The 22635-nt window shown below is 41.4% G+C and overlaps 1 protein-coding gene across 1 annotated transcript in view; it reads right to left on the bottom strand.

Moving 5' to 3' along the window:
* The window catches only part of LOC124598977, a gene marked incomplete at its 3' end in the record, with an annotated part of 199740 nt that overhangs the window by 53283 nt on the left and 123822 nt on the right, over positions 1-22635 (bottom strand). The window contains exon 6 of the mRNA XM_047136038.1: positions 12578-12786. Coding sequence (XP_046991994.1) covers positions 12578-12786 — 209 coding nt within the window. The remainder of the gene's footprint in view (positions 1-12577; positions 12787-22635) is intronic.

Genomic DNA, 22635 nt, shown 5'->3' with positions numbered 1-22635 from the left:
AGTAAACAAAGCTCACTTGCGCTTCCGCCACCAACCTAAGAAAATTGTTTCAAACTAAGCCACCAGCACTCAACCTCTTCCTACACATTTCTGGTAAACGGACTCACCCTGCATTACATCCACGAATTTACTTTATTTAGGAATGGATGCTGCTGTATATAAGTATCTGTTTGCTTGTAGGATGTACCGGCTGCTAATAACTATGATTTTTTATATAGACCTGATGGAGTAATAGTATTATTTCTGACTCAAGATCTTGTGTGATCATTGGGCAATAGACGTGGAGGCAGCTTTCACATGTGTCGGCTGTCATGAGCGCTCGGAAGATGAACTTGGCACGTGCACGCAGCCTGCCTTGGAGCGTAATCTAAGGCACATGGGCGATATCAATTTCTCCAGTGATAGGTGTGAATGCGACTGTGTTAAGGTCATGTTTGGGGGAGGCCGAGTAGAGACTTTTGGTCGGTTTGGCAGCTGGTGGTGTTTGGGAGCGTATGTTGGACTATTTTGAGAGCATGTCTGTGCACTGTGCAGTGCTTTATTTGGGGAGTTTAAGAGTACAGAGCTCGTCTGATGATATTGTGTACCGCATTATTTAAGAGCTGTTTGGTATTGTGTGGTGAAATTAGGAGTTGTTTACGTGTTTGTGGCCTGTGTCAGATGACCACAGTGGGATCAGTGCGGATGTTTTGTGACAAATATACTCCACAACTAAATAAAAGGCCTCCAAATAAATAGAGTCCAGCCCTTCCTTACTTCCCCAAGCAGCACAGCGCAGTCTGAGGTGTTTATGCGCAATAACGGCAATCTGGTCAGAGTGTGAGTGAGCAGACAAATAACTGCACAAATTTATCTGTAGAGGAGTTACAGGTCTGGATTGGAATGAATATCTTGATGGGTGTGGTTGTGTTGCCAAGTGTAGTGCACTACTGGAGTTCAGAAACTGCCTTATGTCAGCCTTACATATCGAAAACTATGAGAAGTAAAAGTTTCAAAAAGATATGTTGCAAATAAATAAAGTACACTCCTTCCCCCATGCACTGAAATTATTTCCGAAAATTAGCAGTTGTTTGGGTATTTGGAGGTAAATGTTTTGCATTATTTACGAGCGGTTCGCATGTCTGTAGGCTGTGCTATGAGTTATTTTTAACTGTTTACAATTAGCAAGCGTGTGTGTAGAAAATTATAAATGAGTTATGTAGGAGTTTTTTGCAGGTCTGTATGATGTGGGACATGTCGGAGTGATACATATACTCCATTCCTAAATAAAGTAAATTCGTGGACGTAGTGCAGGGTGAGTCCATTTACCAGAAACGTGTAGGAAGAGGTTGAGTGCTGGTCGCTTAGTTTGAAACAATTTTCTTAGGTTGGTGGCGGAAGTGCAAATGAGCTTTGTTTACTGGCTGATTTCAAACTTGGCGCTGGTTCCTAGGAGGAGGCGGAGGTGGTAGTCTGGTCCTCGAAAAGTAGTTGAAATTAGGGAGTTGAACACGTTTGAATATGTATATGAAATTGTAAATGGAATTATTTAATATAGCGGGGTGGTGAGAGTGAATTAGCGAGCGTTCTCGCGGGGCGGCGGCGCAGCGATTGTACAGTTATTACGCGCGCGCGATAGCGAGTCAATTAGCGGGCGTTCTAGTGCGGTCCAAAGGTGCTGTTATACAGTCATGGCAGTTTCCACTGCCGAGCAACTTTGCCGCCAAAAGTGTAGCACTGCGTAGTTCGATAGATTTTTAAGCAAATCATCCAATCTATCATGTGTAAAGTATTGTTCTAGAGTCCATGATCGGAGAGAGAGAAAGAGAGAGAGAGAGGGAGGGAGAGAGAACATAAACACACACACACTCCTAAGACTAGAACGTTCAGCACTTAAAAACGGGCAATAACCTTAGATCGCTTACTTTTCCGTCCTGTCGGACATACATCCATCTCCCCGGTCACCTTACGCTGAGGTATCTCTACCCCAATCGTAAAACTTTTCCTTTCTATTATACGAGCCCAATATAGCCCTGCGGACACGTCTAGTGCCCAATGATCACATCAGATCACGAGTCAGAAATATTACTATTACTCCACTATTACTCGCATAGGGACACGTGGCGAACGGCTGTGTTAGGCCGGCATCGACAGATTTGAACGTGGAGCCGAAAGTGTTGCAGGGAAACGGCCGACCGTTGTGTGATTCAGCTCGGAGGGAGACAGTTTTGGCAGGAAACGTGTGGAGGCGACGAATACATGTGGGGGGCGGACAAGGGGCCGCTGTGACGTCAAACTCGACAAGTTCCAGCATGTCCAGCGAAAACATGTTTACGATGTGGGAGCAATCACTGGGCTCACCCCCCCCCCCCCCCGCCACACCTGGCAGGCATAGCCAGTGTCTCCGCGCGCTGGCCAGGGGGTGGCGAGGGGGTGGCGAGGATTTGAACTAATTCAGTTGGAGCGCAGACGTCGTGGTGACTGCACTGCGATATCAAAGATGTGTGTGCTGACTGTGTTGGAGAACAAGTGATGACCGTACTGCTTGAAATAAAGTCTTCAGTCCCTTCCCCCTGCAAAATCAAAGGACGTGAATTACGTCACTATAAGTGCAGTTTATTATTTGACGCGATTATGATAGGCTACCAGTGAAAAAAGATAACTGATGGAGAAAGCTCGTACATGTGATCAATTATGGTGTTGGGGATTTGACCTTTGATAGATTTTTGTTATGGATGTAAGGAGAATGGGTTTCTCACCGAGAAAATCGGACATCTTGAATAAATAATAAATGATAATAATACATAGAAGTACAGTTTTGGAGAGAATATCGTGTTGGAATTTGAATTTGGCGCAATTTTCTAGTGGAGGTAGGCCTATAATAATAACTGATAATGAATGATAATAAATGATAATAAATGACAATGAATGATAATGAATATTAATAAATGATAATCAATAATAATAAACAAAAGTAAGGTTTTGCAGCCATTATCGTGCAGGAATTTGAATTGGGAGGGAGTTTTCTAGTGGAGGCAGGTCAATAATAATAAATAATAATAAATGATAATAAATAATAATGAATGTTAATAAATGATAGTGCATGATAATGAATGATAATGAATGATAATGAATGATGATGAATGTTAATGAATGATAATCAATAATAATAAAGAAAAGTACGGTTTTTTGCATGCATTATCCTGTTGGATTCAAACTTCCCACCATATTTTCTTCTGGACGCTTAGGTTAGTGGACATAGCACAATAGGGCTATTTTCCCGCCAAAATTCAAACTTCCCGCCATTTTTTCTGAAGGTTAGGTTGGTGGACATAGCACAATTTGCCATATTTTCCCGCCAAAATCCGCCATCTTTGGATGATGTCATGCGATGTTGCCTAGTCTACATGCCGCCATCTTGGATGACGTCATCGCCGCCATCTTGAATAAATTTGGCAACAATGCAGCGTTGCCTGCTACATACTTCGTCCCCCTACTGCTGCAGTCATGAACTGTACGGCTGGTCCTGGGAGAGGTTCGAGTCCTCCCTTGGGCATGGGAGTGTGTGTTTGTCCTTAGGATAATTTAGGTTAAGTAGTATGTAAGCTTAGGGACTGATGACCTTAGCAGATAAGTCCCATAAGATTTCACACACATTTACACACAAACTTGCTTCTCTCAAATTCTGTGGCTCTGTGTGGGGCAAGATAAGCCACCTGTTGGAAAGACACAATATCAAATCAATCTTCAGGCCTCCAACGAAAATCCGTCAATTACTTAGACCGTTTAAAGACGCAGTAGGTCTCAGAAGACCTGGAGTCTACGAAATACCTTGTGAGTGTGGCCAGAAGTACATTGGACAAACAGTGCGCACTGTGGACCAACCCAGGAAAGAACATGAGAGGTATTATCGCCTACGCTATCCAGAGAAATTTGCGTTAGCTGAGCATGCATTAGAAAACGGTCACCACATAAAATTTGATGATACCTCTGTCGTGGCTCGCACTAACGGCTTCTGAGACAGTTTAATAAAGGAAGCTATAGAAATAAAAATTACCGCAAACACCCTGAATAGAGACGGTGGCTTGCAGCTCAGTGCTGCGTGGGATCCAGCGATTGCGCGATTGAAGAGGGAACATCAAACGCCCCTCAAAACATGCGCATAAATGGCAATGACACGGGCACCAGTGACGTCACAGCCGGCAGCTAGCGTATATAAGGGCGCATCAACAGCCCACTGGCAATCATTCACTTGACAATGGCCAAGGAGTGCTTGGCCGAAAGCTCGTGTAGTTTTAAGCAATTGACGCAGTTGGAAACCCAAGAACATTTTACTCTATACACACATTGTTTCATAACACTTCACTCACTACACACACACACACACACACACACACACACACACACACACTAGTGATCTCAGAGCCATTCTCTGTAGCACAATTTCCCATTCGGTAACCTGAAAAACTGTGTCAGTATCCCTCCTTAATGAGTGAGATGTTGAGCACAGAAAGAGGAAGAGGTGTTAGTATTGTGCTATGCATAACTTGGGGGTAAATATTTCTAGAAAGGAAAAAAGAAGGAAAACAACATAAAGTGAAAGTGTTATGTGAATGTTGGATATTTTATAATCATTATTATTATTATTTATTTGTATAACATTTTTTTTATCAAACCCCTATTCTGTTTTAGCTAAGTAATCCTTCAATGTATAAAATGTATTGCATACTAGGTACTTTTTAGCTGTCTTTTTAAATAAGTTATTTTTGCAATTTCTTTAATCTCTTTTGGTAATCTATTGTACAGTTTTATTCCTTGGTAGAAAATGCTGTTTTGAGTTTTATGTTTATTTTTTCTTGGTAAATGTAACTTGAATGTATCTCTTGTTGCATGGTCATAGACAGAGCTGTTTGTGCAGTAATTATCAATGTTATTTTTGATGTTTAAAACTGACTTGTAAATGTATTCACATGGAGCAGTTAAAATCTCCAGTGTTTTGAACAGATCTTTACAATGAGCTCGACAAATATTTTTGGTTATTATTCTTATGGCTCTTTTCTGGAATCTGAAAATTGTGTCCATATACTGTGCATTTGTTCCCCGAAAAAGAATGCCATATCTAAGAATTGATTGTACATATGAATATTATGTAACTAAAAGACACTGCATGTTACACACTGAAGATAGGATTCTAAAAGCATAACATGCTGATGACATTCTGCTGCAAGTACCTTTGTGTGTTCACGCCACTTCAACTGAGAATCAATATTGATTCCTAGAAATTTTGCATTTGTTACACAGTCTATAGAGGTGTCATCTACAGTTAATTTAACATTGTCATTTTTCCTCTTGAAACTGAAATTCACGGAGTTGCTGGAAAAAATTGAACACTATGATATCAGGCGAATTGCAAACAATGGGACTGCTACACTCCTAACCAATCAGATGCAGAGAGTCAGCATGAAATACACTAACAGACAAACCAACTCAATAACCGAAATCCTATTGGGTAATAAAACTGTAAAGCAAGGTGAACCACAGGGATCAGTACTGGGACCTCTACGTTTCCTCCTGTATGTTAATGACATGAGCCTGAATGTAGATGCACACAAAACAATAATATTTGCTAACAACACTGCGAGGTGCCGGGGCTAGCAGTGTATTTAACACTAAATTCGTCTAGAATCTTCATACATAAATGATGCTCTAAGGCCCCCCCCTCCCCTATTCTAACTCCGACTTTTACTGTTGCACTTGTATTAAAAAGAAACGCGAACTGTCTGTAATCGACCCTGCAAGTGGAGTAGAAAAGAGTTTGCATCTGCAATAATTTAACTTGATAAATAAGTTAAATAAAGGAAAGTTTCATGATCGTAGTGAGAAATGAAAGCGTTGCTCTACCAATTAACAGAATGAAAGTTCTGTCCAAAATAACAATTTGATTTAATATAACTAAACTCAAAATAATAAACAAAACACATGAAACATTTACAATACATCAAATTGGATACTCAAATAAATGCTGTGAAGGTTAAGTTGTCCATAAACTAGATTGTGACATTTAAGACAAAGTGGTATGTGGAGCCAATTCCTTGCAACTCATATCTTAAGAGAAACACACAGCCAACCCAACATTAATTGCTGCTACAGTAGTGAGAACTCAGACAATGAACATCCAAGACAGAAGAAAGTTAGAAAAGACGAACAGGCCCGCTCTGCTGAGCTCTGATTATCACCTAGCAAAATTGCCTGCTTTGCTGGTGCTGCGGACGTACATTACCAAGCTGTCTTCTTCACTGCAAGGACACGATCTGGCGTACTGGAGGCGATGGCTGGTTGCTTCGACATCCCGTCGTGGTGATGATAATATCTCGAGTATAGCCCGAAAGAAATTGTTCTGGTCTGGTTGTTCCAGACTAAAGATTTCCTAGCAATATAAATGACCCTATGAGGGAGACGAAGAAGACCCACCACACAGTCACTGACAGTACAATGATTGATTTTAACAAGCGAAGTCACACAGTAGCTCCGATACAGTCAACTTTAGCCAAAACTGCTCGAGACAGACAACATAGGCCGCTTGTACGCAGAACGCTCAATTGCCAACTGTACTCGGAAAGTTACGTTGAAGTCGAAACTTCAGCCACTTTGTCAAACAGTTTCAATTAAATAAAAGTATATTTGACAGCCAACGGAAGGCAGGCTGTCCAGAGCAGCGAGAGCTCAGACTTGTAACCTACTCCAACTCTCTCAAGAGGACCCGTACAAGCCGAACACAGAACAATCCTGTCCCCACGACAGTGTCCATGGTTAAACGTTCCAGTCAGCAACTCCAAAACCGGCGGAAAATGGAGATTCATGGCGCCAATTTTGCTACGTCACGGAGCTATGCCCTGAACAAGCTAATCACAGTTACGATTTTGCAGAAAATGCGAGAATTTACCCACCAAGACTGCCTGGGAACACAAGTCATTCCCACGCCTCGCTGGTAGCCCGCCAGAAACTGTTTTCACTAAGTTTCTGCAAAGTAACGGAATCTCTAGCCCAGCCGCTCCTTCTGGGCCCTTTCGGCGTGTCGCTCCCGCTCTTATGACAATGTCGGCGTCCACTCGACTCCCTCACACCTGTCCGCTTAACACTTTCAAGCTCAGCAGAACTCGCCTGTCACCGGACCACCCGGGTGACGAGAGATGCTGCGTGGGAAGTCCGCGTGTGAAGGAATAGCAACTTTTCGCCGCATGCAATTGGAGAGGAAAATCGAATTACTCAGACTAAGATAGAAATATGAGAGGGGCTCATGCCACCTCTCAACACAACTGTACTCCTCAAAGGGGAGAATTTAGAGGCTGTGCAAAATGCTGTGAACTTGGCAACTGAACAACTCAGCAACTGGGCTAAAATCAACAAATTAACTATCAACACAAAAAAGACAGCTTCCATGAACTTTCACACAAGACAAAATGCAAATTCATTTCAGCCACTTGTCACTGTAAATAACCATCCAATAGATATGGACACTGTTTTCAAATTCGTACATGTGATGGTTCAAGGTAACCTGAAATGGAATACACATACAGGAAAAGTAAATGCCAGAATTAGTACTGACTGTTATGCATTGAGTGTGCTGAAATCATGTGCTAGTCTGAAAACATTAAGCAGTGCATACTACACTTACATACAAGCCCACCTAAAATATGATGTGATATTCTGGGGAAACTTTCCAACTGCTCTGAGCACATTCAAAATCCAGAAGAGAGAAATGAGGATTATTAATGGGAACAAACCCAGAGACTCCTGCAAACTCATTTTCAGAAAGTTGGAAATCCTTACACTGCCTTGCCTATACATTCTTGACACTCTAAAATTTTTCAGAAACCACATAGTGCCAACTGAGTCCAGAGTAGTAAAAAATAATGAAATACATAAACACAACACCAGGAAAAACCCAAATTTGCATGTTTTACGTACAAACACTCAACTGTGTAAAAAGGGAGCTTTCCACATGGGCCTCCAACTGTTCAACAATCTTCCCACTAGTATTATGTCCATAGAAGACAAAATAAAATTTAGCAAAATCGTGAAGTCATATTTGTTGTGTCTCTGTTTTTACTCTATAAATTAATACTTAGAACAGTAATCTTGCTATTTATGTTAAATTGAAAACATTGAGCAATTGGAGTGAAGTAAACTTAACCAATCTTTGCAATATAATATTTTAGTATACTATATGTTAATATATGTTAAAAATGTTGACTGATATTTTCCGACATCTGCAACACACTGTGAACCAACAGATCACATGGAATAAGTAAATAAATATAAATAAATAAATAAGTATTTATGTTCAGTGTCACTTTATTGCCTATTGACCAATCGTAAACTTCCTTGAGAGTTTCATTTGCTTTCTCAGCAAGGAGTTCTCTTGTTTTCTCAGTGACTAAAATATTGCTGTCATCAGCAAAGAGAATTTTTTCACCATGAGTAACGCTACTGGGAAAGTCATTTATGTATATCAGGAATAGTATTGGTCCTAATATGCTACCTTGCGGGACTCCTATATTAATGTATTTTGTTTCTGATAAGTGTTTTACTAAATGTTTAGATCTATTTGAAGTATGTGTTATCTCTACTCTTTGTGCGCTGCCTGTTAAGGATGATCAAAACCAGTCATTAGCTACTCCTCTTCTTCCTAATGCTCCTAGTTTATTTAATAGACTCTTGTGGTCTACTGTGTCAAACGCCTTAGAAAGATCCAAAAATATGTCTGTGAACACTAAACTTTATCAAGAACATCAAGTACAACTTTTGTGACTTTTACAATGTCTGACTCCGTATTTTTGCCACTTCGGAAACCAAACTGTGATTAGCTTAAAAGATTGTATTTATTCAGGTAATTCGTTAGTCTGTATTTCATAATTGCTCCTATTATTTTTGAGAATGGTGACAGCAGGGAAATGGGCCGGTAATTTTCTATGTCTTCAGCAAAGGTACAACTTTTGCCTGTTTGAACTGCTCTGTCCCTGATGTGAAGGATTCATTTATTATATTTGTTAAGGGACCTTTTTTAAGTGTCAGTACACACATTGGTACTTCATCTAAGCCTGCTGACTTTTTATTTTTTAGTTTTTGAACAGTTTTATTGACTTCATTCTCTGTGGTTGGAAGCAACATCATTGTATTTAGTGCAACATTATTTAAAGGTGTTATATTTGTTTTGGGGGATTTTTTGCTGTAACTTCTCTGCAATACTTGAAAAATGCTCGTTTATATATTTTGCTAAGTGTTGTGAATCATTTATTACCTTACCCTTCTCCCTTAGCAGTATGTTATTCTACGTTTGTTTGCCTCTCCCCATTTCCTTTTTTATAACATCCCAGACTACTTTGCTTTTATTCTGTGCATTATATATTATTTTGCAGCAGTCACCACCTTCCTATAAATATCTTTGATTTTTTAATAGAAACTTAAGAATTCTGGATCATTCCAAATCTTTTTCATGGAACTGAGGCGTATAAGTGTTTGGAAGTACTTCTAATACCTGCTGTTATCCATCTGTTTTGTGAGATGTTGATACAGACATACCTGCTTTTGGAAATGCCTTTTCAAAGTTCAGTTTAAACAATGTGGATAATTTAGAGAATTTCATATTCACATTGGTTTCCCAGCTTTGTTTTTCTAGTGCTTTTCAAAAATCTTTTATTTTGATTTCTGATAGAGGTTGTTTGTAGGCTTGTAGTTTAGGGAATGATTCGATGCCTGATTTTAGTGTTGTTATTTGACAAAGATGGTCTGATAGTCCGATATCTTTTACAGCTACATCACATTTTTCCCTGTCCATATTTGTGGCCACATGGTCAGTTACTGATGAAGTTGTTGTAGTAACCCTTGTTGCACTATATTTTACTGTACCTGCATTTTCCACCCTTTTGTGTATCTCTGCAGGATATATCTTCCTAATGCTACTCATTACATTGTTTTCATCCATTTTTATGTGATTTGATGCTCACAGTTTATTTCACAAGTATTTTTCACAACACATGATTTGAGTAGATCCTTGTGTCTCCATATTCATTGAGAGGAATTACGTTTTTATCCTTTCTCAAGCGTTCATTGCTTCCTTTATGTTTCATGTGATGCTAACTTTCATTGTTTCGTGTGAACAGTATTGGGATCACAGCTGAGGAGGACTGATGCTTGTGCATGTGTGTGTGTAAAAATGACAGAGACAGGTAGAGTGAGACAGAGACAGTGGCGGAGAGAGCTGTAAAGAGTGGAGGGTTGGAGTGGGATTGAGATAACAGATGTTTTTGGATATTGAGTGTGTTTAATTAACGTGTGAGGAAGTGTCTTTGTATAGTCCATCGACTGTTCCACACACGGTTTTGTCACACAGTACTCTGTTTTCATTCAAGGCTTTCTTTCCTCATATCATTAATTTTTGTATGTGACCGTTCTCGATAGACACTATTGCTTTCGCTGAGGATCTTAAGATCAGTCTCATTGTTGTTTCGGTGGCGGTTTTCTTGTATAAATATATCAGCAAAAATGGAGTGTCTACCTTGACTTTTTAAGACTCTGAGGTGTTGAGAATATCTCGTTTCCAAAGATTGCATGATTAGCCTTTGTAAACATGATCTACATGTTAATCGGTAGATTCAAGATTTGGAAAATTTGTCTGTTGATGTCTACTTGGATTTAGGATTTTTCTGTACAGTGTTGTTTGTGTACAGTTATGTTCATAGCCCTTATTTCTTAAAAATGATCACCGCATTGTGGACTTTTTGTTGCTGTATGTTAGTATGTGTGCTTTGTAAGGTGTTCCTGATTTCCTGTGTTTGTCAAATGTTTGTGTTCCTCGTTATCTGTCGTGGCTGGTTTGTTCTTTTTTAATTTGCTTCTTTATTTTGTTGTTCAGTTTGTTTATTATTTGTACGTTGTACCCATTGTCTCTGTTATATGGTGTACTGTGTTTAGTTCGTATGTGTATTTGAGTTTGTCCAGGGGAATACTATGGAGTCTATGTAGCATGTTTCTTAAACTTTGGAGTTTGTGTGGTAGAGGGTGACCGGAAAGTTTGTAAATTGTTGTAATTGTGGCTGTTGGTTTTCTGAATATTACAAGATTGCATTTTTTGTTGATTCTGTGTATAATGATGTCACACAAAGTAAGTTACATGTCTGCTTCTGTCTCATTGATAAGTTTTATTTCTGAATGAACTGCATTTATGTGAATGCGTAGTTATTTTATCTGTGTGTCTGTTTTGCCTATCAATCAAATGATGTCGTCCACATAGTGGTGTAAGTGTATAAGGTTGAACTACTTTGGATATATAGTTTCTTTGAATATTTCCTGGTCAGTGTAGTTCAGAAATATGTTTGCAAGTAGAGCACTGATGGGTGACCCCATTGGTGAGCTATCTTTTTGTGGCTAGAACGCCTTGCTGAAAGCGAAGTATTTCAGGTCTGTTAGAGCCATTAGGATGGCTTTAATTTCACCCATGTGGACATTTCTTACATTCCCTTCTTTCTGCAGCTGTTCTTCAGTAATACTGATTGTATCTCCCTCTGGAATACATGTGTAAATAGATGTGGTTTGAATTAGTCGCAGGTTTGCTGTTCGAATATTTATGTGCTATTTTTTATCAGTTCATTTGTGTTTTGTTTTCCTGAAAGTGTACAATTTAGAAGTACTGTATGAATGTGTCTAACTATGTGGTAAGATGGCACGTATTTGAAGTTAATTACTGGTCTAATTGGACAGTTACAGTTACATATCTTGGGAAAAGATTTGTGTTTTATTTGATGCGAGCATTTGTAATGGTAAGTTTGAGGATTCTTCGAAGTTTCTGTATGTTTCTTTGGTATCTCACTGTGGGATCACCGATTAATTTAATGATATTTTTCTCTTCTATAACATCTTCTGTTTTGCTGATATGTTCTGCGTCACTCATAAGTGTGGTGTTGTTTTACAGATGTTTCTGCCTCCCATGGATTCCCTTCTGCAGTGGGAAATGAAGCGTCTAGTGTATGCGATCCTGATATCCACAAGCGCTAATTGTCCGGTTGGCTGAAGCTGCAGACATTATTAATGAGACACCTGGTTGCCGTGTTACACAACCATTAGCGAGCAGATGGCAATTGTACATTAATGTAAGTGAACTATCTTTTCAGCAACATCTCCAAAACAGTAATCATCACATGCCAGTGTCAGCTCTGTCCCAGAAGATCTCTAGCGTCAAAACCTTCCTGGTGGGAAAACGGTGACACTTATGTCACATAAAAATGTGTCTCTTCTTCTCTTCGCTGAACACACTAAAATTTTGTACACATAGTTTTGTTCGAAACTGTATAGCACAGGAGTCAGTAACACTTCGAAATGAAGTAGTTGGCTGGTAATAGATCACAATGGACAGCGGTGAACCAACAGAAAAATTGATAATGAAAACAACACCAGAAATTATCTTGCTAACATTGGAAATTACAGAAGATATAAAATTTGACATCGGAATGGGGTTTTGAACTTTATTCCTCGAATTAGTGCACAGTCAACAGTCGTTAGGTCTTAAACATGAAGTGGTGAGTAACAGTAATATACTTACCTACAATGTAGAAATAAGATGAATTGTTTTCGTTAAAGATTCGTGCCGTTTCAATCCAGCTGTTACGATAGAGGGAGTACAGTGCGTTGGCGAGACCGAACATCTCTGATGCCTTTGGATGTTGCTCCTCGCATAGCGCGCTAAAGTCGTCATGAAAGGACAGGAACTGCGTTTGATATGCCAGTAGCCGATGATTCAACAGCGGCCGCCTGTAACATGTAAACTTCATTTAAAAAAATTAAAAACCAATGAAATCAGCATGGCAAATCATGTATAAAAATATCTGGAATGGGTTTTCACTCAACGGTGGAGTGTACGCCGATTTCAAACTCCCTGGCATATAAAAGCTATGTGCTAGACTGGAACACGAATTGAGCACCTTTGCTTTTTTAACTGAAAGTCTTTTGTTGCGATAAATTACAAAAATAACATAAAATGACTTTAAAGATTTCTTGCAGAACAGTTTCTCTGTTCTGTGCTGACATATGGTTTGAAATGATTTTACAATAGATGAAATTCCAGTAATTACTAAGATCAACGGGGCGTTAAAGCTTAATCTTTCCCTCTTTTTAGAATTTAAACTTCAGAACTGCTATTTCTGAAGAATACATATCAAGCTTTAAATAATAATTAAACATGCGTTACAAGAAATCGAACATATTTTATATCTGTTAGTGATGTTAATGACTTGTTCAGGTTTGTAACAGGTGAAGGAAGTTTGCCCAATTTGCGATATCTAAGCTGTGTGCACAATAGAACTAAAAGTTGGACTACAGCTCACACTGAGTCACCCAGACAGGACTCACGACCCGCCCTCACATTTTTTGCTGCTTCATCTCATCTCCTACTTTCCACACTTCACTTAAGATGTCCTCTACTTGTTCCGGGACCAACACTTCCGAAAGAAAGTATACTGCAGGAAAGTGAGATATTTTCCCGAGTGAATTGTTTCACTCTACAGCAGAGCATGCACTGATGCGAAACTTCTGGGACTGAGTCCCCGTCTGAAACAGCCAGTTAGTTTCAAACCAGCAACAATTCCTCTACAGAGCGGCAATTAATTCAGAAAACAATCCTCCAGGTTTTGGCTAAGGCTGTACTGCAATATCATTTCTGTCCAAAGTGCTAATTTCTTAAGGTGTGAAGGAGAACTACTGTGAAGTTTGCAAAGCAGCAGAGCGAAGTGGAGGCAAAATTGTGAGGGCTTGTCGCCAGTCGTACATGAGTAGCACAGTTGCGGAGTATTTGCCCGCAAAACTCAAAGGTCCGTGGTTTCAGTCCTGGGCTGTCACACGGTTTTAATCTGCCAGCAAGTTTCTTATCTGGATTAACAATGAGTCTGCCAGAAGAAAACCATTTCTCAAGAATAGAAGGTCCTGCAAATAGAACTGTCAGAGACACATGACGTCTAATCGATAAACGTGAATGTATGAAACAGTTCCACTTATCTTTATTTATTTATTTATTTATCCAGTCCCTTGTAGCACATCCAGCGGTTAAGGCCAGCACGATTTGATCACTTGAGGTACATCAAGTCCGCCTTTGCATCTACTGAAAAAGTGTACTTATTTTAGGGTAAGGCTTTTATTTTATTCGCTTAAACTATTGCCAGTGGATATATTTTGACGTGGTGAAAATCACTTCCCCACTACCCTGCCCGATTCAGGACCTTTCCACACGTAAATCAACCAGCGACCACATCAGAAAGTTGAAGATCACCACTGGGAATGAGGATGTTGGGGAATCCTTTCATATCTTGCCACTCCCGCCACCATGTGCTCCAGCTTTAAGGAGGGGAGGGTTGTGCCATGCAGCCCCAACACCTATGGCGATGTGTTATTCACAGCATCTGAATCACATATGTCTCTCTCCTCCATTGCTGGGAAACTGGAGGACGTCAGCGCAGAAGAGGGCGTGAGAGCAGCGGCAAACAGGGATATAACAGCACATGCGGCAAGCAGAGAGGATGTGACACGCTGGCAGCAGTGTGCAGATTGGAGGTGTGGCTTTAAACAGGACGTGTGACCTATCTGTTGGATCAAATATAGGTGGAAGTTGGCAGGCTAGCCTGTGAAGTGTTCTTGGGTGTCATCACACCAATAGTGGCAGAAAGAGAGCGTCGCCCCACTCTGCATTGCTGCCAAATTTATTCAAGATGGCGGATCCAAGATGGTGGCGATAGAAGTGGCAATATCAAATGTCATGCTGGGAGGTTCAAATTTTGGCTGGAAAATAGGTTGATGGGGCTACCTCCACTAACCTAACACTCTCCAATCCCCTGCCTGCCCTCCCCAAAAGAATGGTGGGAAGTTCAAATTTTGGCAGAAAAAAGGTCACTTGGGCTACCTACACTAACCTGAGAAAATGGTAGGAAAAAAGTCATTTGGGCTACCTCCACTAACCTATGTCACCAGACCGCCACCTCTTCCTTGGAATTGGTGGGATAACGACTCAGCCTGTGCTGGGCTGCTGGATAGGAAGGACTGTACTTTATTTATTTTGGAACAATTTATTTAGGGTTGGCTTCCACATAGTATAATTATTACATTCATACACAACGCTCGCTCTGTCGTGCTTGGGGTCACCATACACAGCCTACAGAGCTGCGAACTACTCGTGAATCAGCGAAATAATTCCATACACTGATGCACAGACACAAAAGCAACTCGTAAATGGCCAAAATAATGGACTGCACAGCCTACACACCCGCAAACTATTTGTAAATCACCGAAATAATGCAGTTCACTGATGTGCAGATACGCAAACCGCACGAAAATTGTCAAAATAATGCATGTCAAATGCTCTTCAGACACACTCACTAATTATAAACCGTCGAAATAATGCATACAGTTTATTTAGGGACTGATTTCATATAGTTTATTTATTGCACTGATACAAAACACTCACCCTGGAGTGCTTGGGGTCACAGTAAATAGACCACAGACCTGCAAACTACTCGTAAATCGCCAAAATAATGCAGTACTGATGTGAAGAGACGCAAAGAACTCGTAAATTGTCAAAATAATGCATGTAAAAGGCTCTGCAAACATGCTTGCTAATCGTCAACTGTATATATAATGCATTGCACAGCCTGCACACCTGTTCAGGAAATTGTCAAAAGATAATGCGATTGTAACGCTATGCAAACACACTTACAATGCTTAAACAGCCAAAAACAGTGCAGTGCACAAACACTCATTGCAGGTAAAAAACGCTTTCAAACTATCGTCAGCCGCAACATATCAGCAAACTGCCCCCCCCCCCCCCCCCTCCCTTCAGAACTCAAAGATGCACACACTGGGCGACGTGCTTACGCTGGTCCCACTTGCGAGACGCCTTCGGGCCAAGCGCACATGTTTACCGTTGCTGGCGCGATACCTCCCTACCTGCGGTCCAGTGAAGACCTAACTGCTGAGCAACTCACCATCGTAGGTGCAAAAAAATGGTTCAAATGGCTCTGAGCACTATGGGACTTAACATCTATGGTCATCAGTCCCCTATAACTTAGAACTACTTAAACCTAACTAACCTAAGGAGAGCACACAACACCCAGCCATCACGAGGCAGAGAAAATCCCTGACCCCGCCGGGAATCGAACCCGGGAACCCGGGCGTGGGAAGCGAGAACGCGACCGCACGACCACGAGATGTGGGCTCGTAGGTGCAGATAAGAGGTTCTCAATGTTATATTGACATCACATGTCTATGTTAAGAATAGCCAAGTCTCTCTCCCTGAACATACTATAGAAATCTGTTGCAATGCTCCTCAGAATAGCACAGGGTGCATTGTTCACAGCAATCCTAATGGTACATGTGAGATGCATCTAGCCATGCACATGTTTACCTGCCCAGCGTGGCTTATGCATCGCTGTGAAATGTTCGCATAGTGGCTCATCATCGTAGCCACAGGTAAAAGGTTCTCAATGTTATACTGATGTCACATGGCTATGTAAATGAGAGCCAAGTCCACCTCCCAGAAATTGTTTAAGTGTCACAGAAACAGTTAACAGTCGCTTTTGTAGGAACTTTCTCAGCTTACCTGCGCTGAAATTCTTGTCCTAACAGAACCTGGTTAGAAAAATATCCCAGAATATCGCCGAATGCATTCCTCCTGATGGTCCTAACGTGGCACACTGTCTATCACGTGTTACCCTCCCTGGAAAGTGTTAAGTCCTGCCTTCAACAAGCATGCAAAGGTTCTAACTCCTATGTAGAGGCTCCTATGTCCAAGCGCAAAGGATGTCTTGTGAAAGAATGAAGCATTCTAAATTTACCCACCAAATGCTGCTGGTGTGGAAGCACTGACCAACTATTACTTTCTGCATACGAGACTCTCAGTTGCACCCTGCAAAGGTGGCCTACAGATCGTCATATGCGGAAAGAGTCTTGCTCAATGATAACCCTCTGCCACTGAGTAGGGAAGCTTGAATATCTCAGTGTGAAACCGATCTCCACGTACCATAAGTGAAGACACAATTTGTATCCTGCGCCATACAAAATCGGCCCTTTTTGCATCATGCATATAGCTATTGACCGACAGACAATCGTGCATATAGTGTGAAGACAGACAGCGTAAGCACATGCACCAAATGTACTCCTCGCAGCATTAGATATTTCACGTGAGGTCAGGCAGTCATCCACCACAGCCCATGGTCACAAGTTATCCACTCCCAACATATGACCAGACTGCTCTCAGCGGACCGAAGTCACCCTCAGAACTGTTGTATAAAGGTGGGTCAGTTCCCCTCAGCACAAAGGCGTTACTGTTTCTGTCCCTGACATGCTTGCTTGCTTGACATCTACACTCATCTTCAGTCTCTGGGATTACAAGAAAATTTGTAATTTCACATGGTTTGCCAGAATATCATACCATTTTCGCGATACTTCTCGATATGAAGCACACAGAAATATCGCTTGCATAGCAGTATTGCTTGCACAGTATAATCCCGAAGATATAGGCTGGAAACTATTTCTCTCGAAACCTGAAACTTTTGCGACGTGCAGCGTGCTGTAAACCACTGAGTAACTAGAAACGTATCTCACCTGTGAAAACCTTTAAGTGAAACCTCGAAAAAAATTAGAGAAAACTGATATTTCCACTTGCAAATACTGATGTTGGTGATATAAAAGATTCCAAATCATCCTTATAATTTACAAAGTCAACTAAGTGTTTCTCATGTATAGAGAACCAGCAAACATGGCCTCCACCCGTCTTGCACCTGCTAGATGCACTAACACCACAATCAATGTTCTCTCAACGAAATAAAGATCGGAAAAGTGAAGAAGCAGTCAATCGGACAATTTACATGGGAGGAAATAATGGTCCAGTGCAAATACACGTCCATATTGATCTTCTCAATTTCCACATGACCGCGAAAGCTGTCCAACACATACTAAGTATTAATTCGCTATTCGGCCGTCTACAGGACGACACGGTAGAGTCAGCTACATTCCTGCATTCCAACAGGCCTTTCCATTTGTACGGCTCCTGCCGTTAATGAGAAACGTGGGTCATTCCCGCCACTGGCCACTGCTGGCAAACCATGCACCCCTAGACAGAACCATACTAGGAAACCAGCCACATACATATTTGATCACTATACTTACAATTAAATGTCATGGTTGCATTCTCAATTGAACTACATTGAACAGTGAACGAAGTGTCGTAAATACACCCTGCTGACGACTGTGGCTCTGGAAATAGAAATATCTGTATCATTCTTATGACTTGACATACTCTTCCCTTTCCTATCACAGTATTCCATGTCAAATCCATACCTTCCTTATGACTGAATATAGTCATTGCCTTTACACATGTTGGAATGCAAACACATACTTTACAAGCCAGATGCTCAAGGCAAACCTATCACACATCCCCTACTACTAAGTATTATAGTTCGCCAATAACTGATTGCTGGCGATACGAAATAATACTGACCGAAAATCAGCGATGTGTGGACATGCACCTTACTGTAATATAATAATTGTTGCAAAGACCAGTTAGATATCGGTTATTATGTTATTTATTAGGCAATCAGCGCATTGAAATTAATATAGGGAGTATCAGACGGCATAAGACGCGCATTAACTTTAAGAAATTCGCATGTTGCATGAAATCGGGGTTCAGGTGATATTTTCACGTAGTTTGGTTGGAGCGGACGAGTGCCACTGCTCAAAGGCAGGGTAGAGGGGTGTGGAAGTTTACAACCGACCATTACGAGTCGGCATGTTAACGCGTCCCACTGGGGGAGACGCGCCGCCGGAGCAGGTAGGCACCCATTGCGCAGACAACAGAGGCAGGCCTTCGAGGGACGGCGCCTCGTCGGCGGTCAAGCTAGTGCAATGACCTTTTCCCGCGCGAGGGCGAAAAGAGAGAAACGATTGGTGGGTTCAATTTTGAATGGAGTTTCAGTTTGTTCCAGAACATTCTAGGTGCAGTGAGGCGCAGAATGTTTTCATTGGCTGGAAGATGCCAGGAAATAATAGTGGGAGCGAACTGTGCTGGTCTAGAGCCGCGGGATTGGCCAGCTCGAAAAATAGCGTGTGGGTACTGATTTTTACAGAGGGAAGCTTTTGGGGCTGTTATCGGGGAGAAGCGTCTTAGCTCCTGTAGCGAGCGGACGTCGTGCTTTCGGCTCTGCTGTAGGAGAGTAAATTCCGTTCAGTGTGCTGTGCAGAACTTTGAATAAGTCTGCCAGCTGCAACTAAAACTAGTATTCAGTTAGGGGTACTGTCGTGTTTTACTGTTAGAGACAGGCTGATTCCGCTAATTGCGGTTGGGAATGCTGTCTCACAGGAAGCATGGAGGAGCAGAGCAATTTCCTTGAGCCACACTTTATTAAAGACGTTACTGGATTCCGCCTTTGGTCTGGTGAGTCCCGTCTTAACGAGTGAGAGACGACTGGAAAGAAAGCAGAATTAGCTTTTGAATAGGAGTTTACGAACAGGAAGCCTGTTCGCGAAAATAAATTCATTTTTGTTACAATTGAGGCTCCTCGACGACGCAGACGCAGCAAGCTGACCTGTCCACGACGCTGCATTTGGTAACGTGATGCTCAGCTTCGGCATTTAATCCGATATTACGCACGCCTGTGATTACCAGAGATCAGTTTTCCACCCACGCTCTTATTGAAAATTTGGTAATTAAAGTAGGTTTGTCTGACGCATTTTATGCCATCTGACAAGGTGAGAGAGTAGAAAATAACAACTACAGATGCGTTATCCGACCTTAAGAGTTAGTTTTGGAATTTAAGGGCCATTGCCATTACTAGCTTGATTTTATCACTTATAAATGTATGTCTTTGTTCACTTTGATGTTGAGAAGATTATTGTTAAATGAATGTGTTCAATGCTATCCTTGTTTGTTTAGTAGTGATCAGTTCCCTGAACACTATTTAGTTATTCAATATTTATCAAAATTAGTAAAGGGGCAGTTTTAATTAACAGGTTGGGTTTCATAACAGGACTTCAGCCAGAGCCAACGATGCGATCCAGTAGGGAAAGTGAACAAGTAAAAGCATTCTTGTTAAAACCCCTCGACATTTGGCAGTCCCGCCTAGGGCCCCTTATCATCAATCATTGAAAGAAACCCCTTCCAGTACCACTGTGTCTCGGAAAGAGAGGTGTAATCGTCTTACAAACCGCCAGATGTTAAGAAACACGATCGCCACAACTATTGTATGTTACAGTCACAACTGGTCTTGGTTCTCCAAGTGCATACAAGTATCCATGTTAAAAGCTATACTGGCCTTATGAATCGAGGTATGGCATGAAATGGTCCTTTCCAGACAAATACCGTGCCACTGAATATAGACGGTGACCGCCGGAGTGTATATAATCAGACCAACTCTGTGGTTACACGTCGCCGATGGTGCAACCTCGTAATAAAATTACCGAATTTATAAGGTGGTATAACTGGTATTTGATGCTCCCTCATGCTGCCGCTAAATATTTCTCTAGTATTTGTAATGCATTCTGTCTCGGTACCATGTCAGAGGTCCGGCGATATATTGACTGGCTTATAGATGATGTTTAATTGGAAATGATCACAAACAAAAGATAGTGTGCTGATTGAGGTTGTAAGAAATGTACGCTAGCTTTTCAGATCTCTAGTGCTATGCTTTCCAGTAGACATGATGTCTATGATTTGGAATCAAGTCTTTATGTTCAACCACTTACCTGTGTTCTATCCGATGGAGAAGTTCTTTAATGATTATAGCCACTAGTGAATCATACTTCTGGCACTCTCATATCTCGAAACGAGTCACATTTTTCGAACCTATCAGCTACAGTAAAGTCTTAGATAGTCCCTATGCCTCTTGGAATAGCTGCCATTACTGCAGCTTTGCGCATGTGATCGTTGCAATTTAAGTCAGAACCACCAACTTCTGCAATCCGTGTAGAAACAGAGTGACCTGAGTTAGTGCGACAGGACCGTGTTTTGACCATTCGGTGGAAAACAAGTTGTCGTAGCTCCGCCAACAAAGGACGATGTGTAAGATTAGCGCCAAACAAAGCCTGCTCCTGCAACAGGAGGTAGTGTAAAAGACATTATGAAACTGAGAGAAGAACGAGGATTTTGCTACTGCATTGTGGTGAATCCCCAAACTACACACGAGTACTGCTGCGTGAAGCAGATAGCGTCCCTTTGGGCGCATTGACGTCTATCACCCCAACATGCTATCATCGTTATTCTGTACCATCCAACAGAGAAAAATTACAAACTATAAAAGCTCCACTAACTTCATCCGGTAGATGACTCGTTAAGATTTTTACCACATCTCTCCCCTCCCATATATCGAAAACAAATATCATCTGCATGCCGGCATCGAGCAATTGTGATGGTCCTACTAAATATACAGGTATTGATCCACTGCACAGACCAGTGTAAAATTGCATCGCCTGTACTGTAGGAGGATGACCGTATGCCACAAACTACACTATAAGTCGCAAGAGACACTCACTGTGACCCCATGTCATTGTCTGAAACATTGTTTTTTTTCTACTGTAATACGCTTTGTACACTGCCATACATTTTGTTTTTTCCGCCACAACATCGAGGTCTGTGTCATGTTCTAAACAGACATTAACACATGGTGATCCACTGCTTCTCACAGAAAACTAGATGTCACATGGTGCAAATCATGTTATTACTGCAGCTACCATAACAAACCACACACACTGGATGATTTTAAATAAGACAGTTACAGCATAAGGAAACTGGAAACGTTTGGTGGCCTTCTGGAGCGTTTCCAAACTGCTGCCCGAAGGTGATTGAGCTCTGCATTTTGTTTCGACTGATTCCTCATATCACAGACATGTATGCCATCACTGTTTTAATCCTCCCATTGGCGCACCCAACTTTGAACTAGAGCACGTCTTCGGACGTAACCCGTGGTTGGTCCTCCTGTGAGCCCTATCCCAGTTGTGACATGTGGTGGATCTGCCTCTGAACATCGACCTGGATATATAGTGTACAGCAGATCCACTCTCGAACACTAAATCGGATGTGGTATACTGTGGATCTGCATCCCAACATCGCTCCATACATTGTGCGTGGCAGATCCACCTTGAAACCCTATACCAGGCGTGGCATATTGTGGATCCGCGTCCCAACATCACTCCAGATAAAACGCGCAGCTGATCCGCACTCGAATGCTTACTCAGGTCTACTGCAGGTCCTGGGAACCATCCACGACACATACACATACACAGACAACATACTGAAAACGGAGCAAACACACTGCAAATGTGGAATATGTGGGTGGAAGCGACTGAAAGCAATCGAGTACAGCGCTATACTACGCCTCCCGATCACAAAAATGGTGCATTTGCGCTAGATGTTGGCAGCTGTACTACATTTACAAGCAATTTCAGAGCACAGAACGAGAGGTTATGTCAGGGTCACATGGGTAGAACTGACATAAAATCGATAGAATTGCGGAAAATGACGTGGAAATACGTATAAATTGAGGGAATGTACACTGAAATGCGGGTAAATTGATGAAATACTTGAGTGTCTTCAGGTTGGGGCAGAACAATTTGTACGTGGGAACAAGT

This window comes from Schistocerca americana, chromosome 1, assembly GCF_021461395.2.
Source record: "Schistocerca americana isolate TAMUIC-IGC-003095 chromosome 1, iqSchAmer2.1, whole genome shotgun sequence".
NCBI classification, from domain to species: domain Eukaryota; kingdom Metazoa; phylum Arthropoda; class Insecta; order Orthoptera; family Acrididae; genus Schistocerca; species Schistocerca americana.
This window is presented reverse-complemented; position numbering and strand designations above follow the sequence as displayed.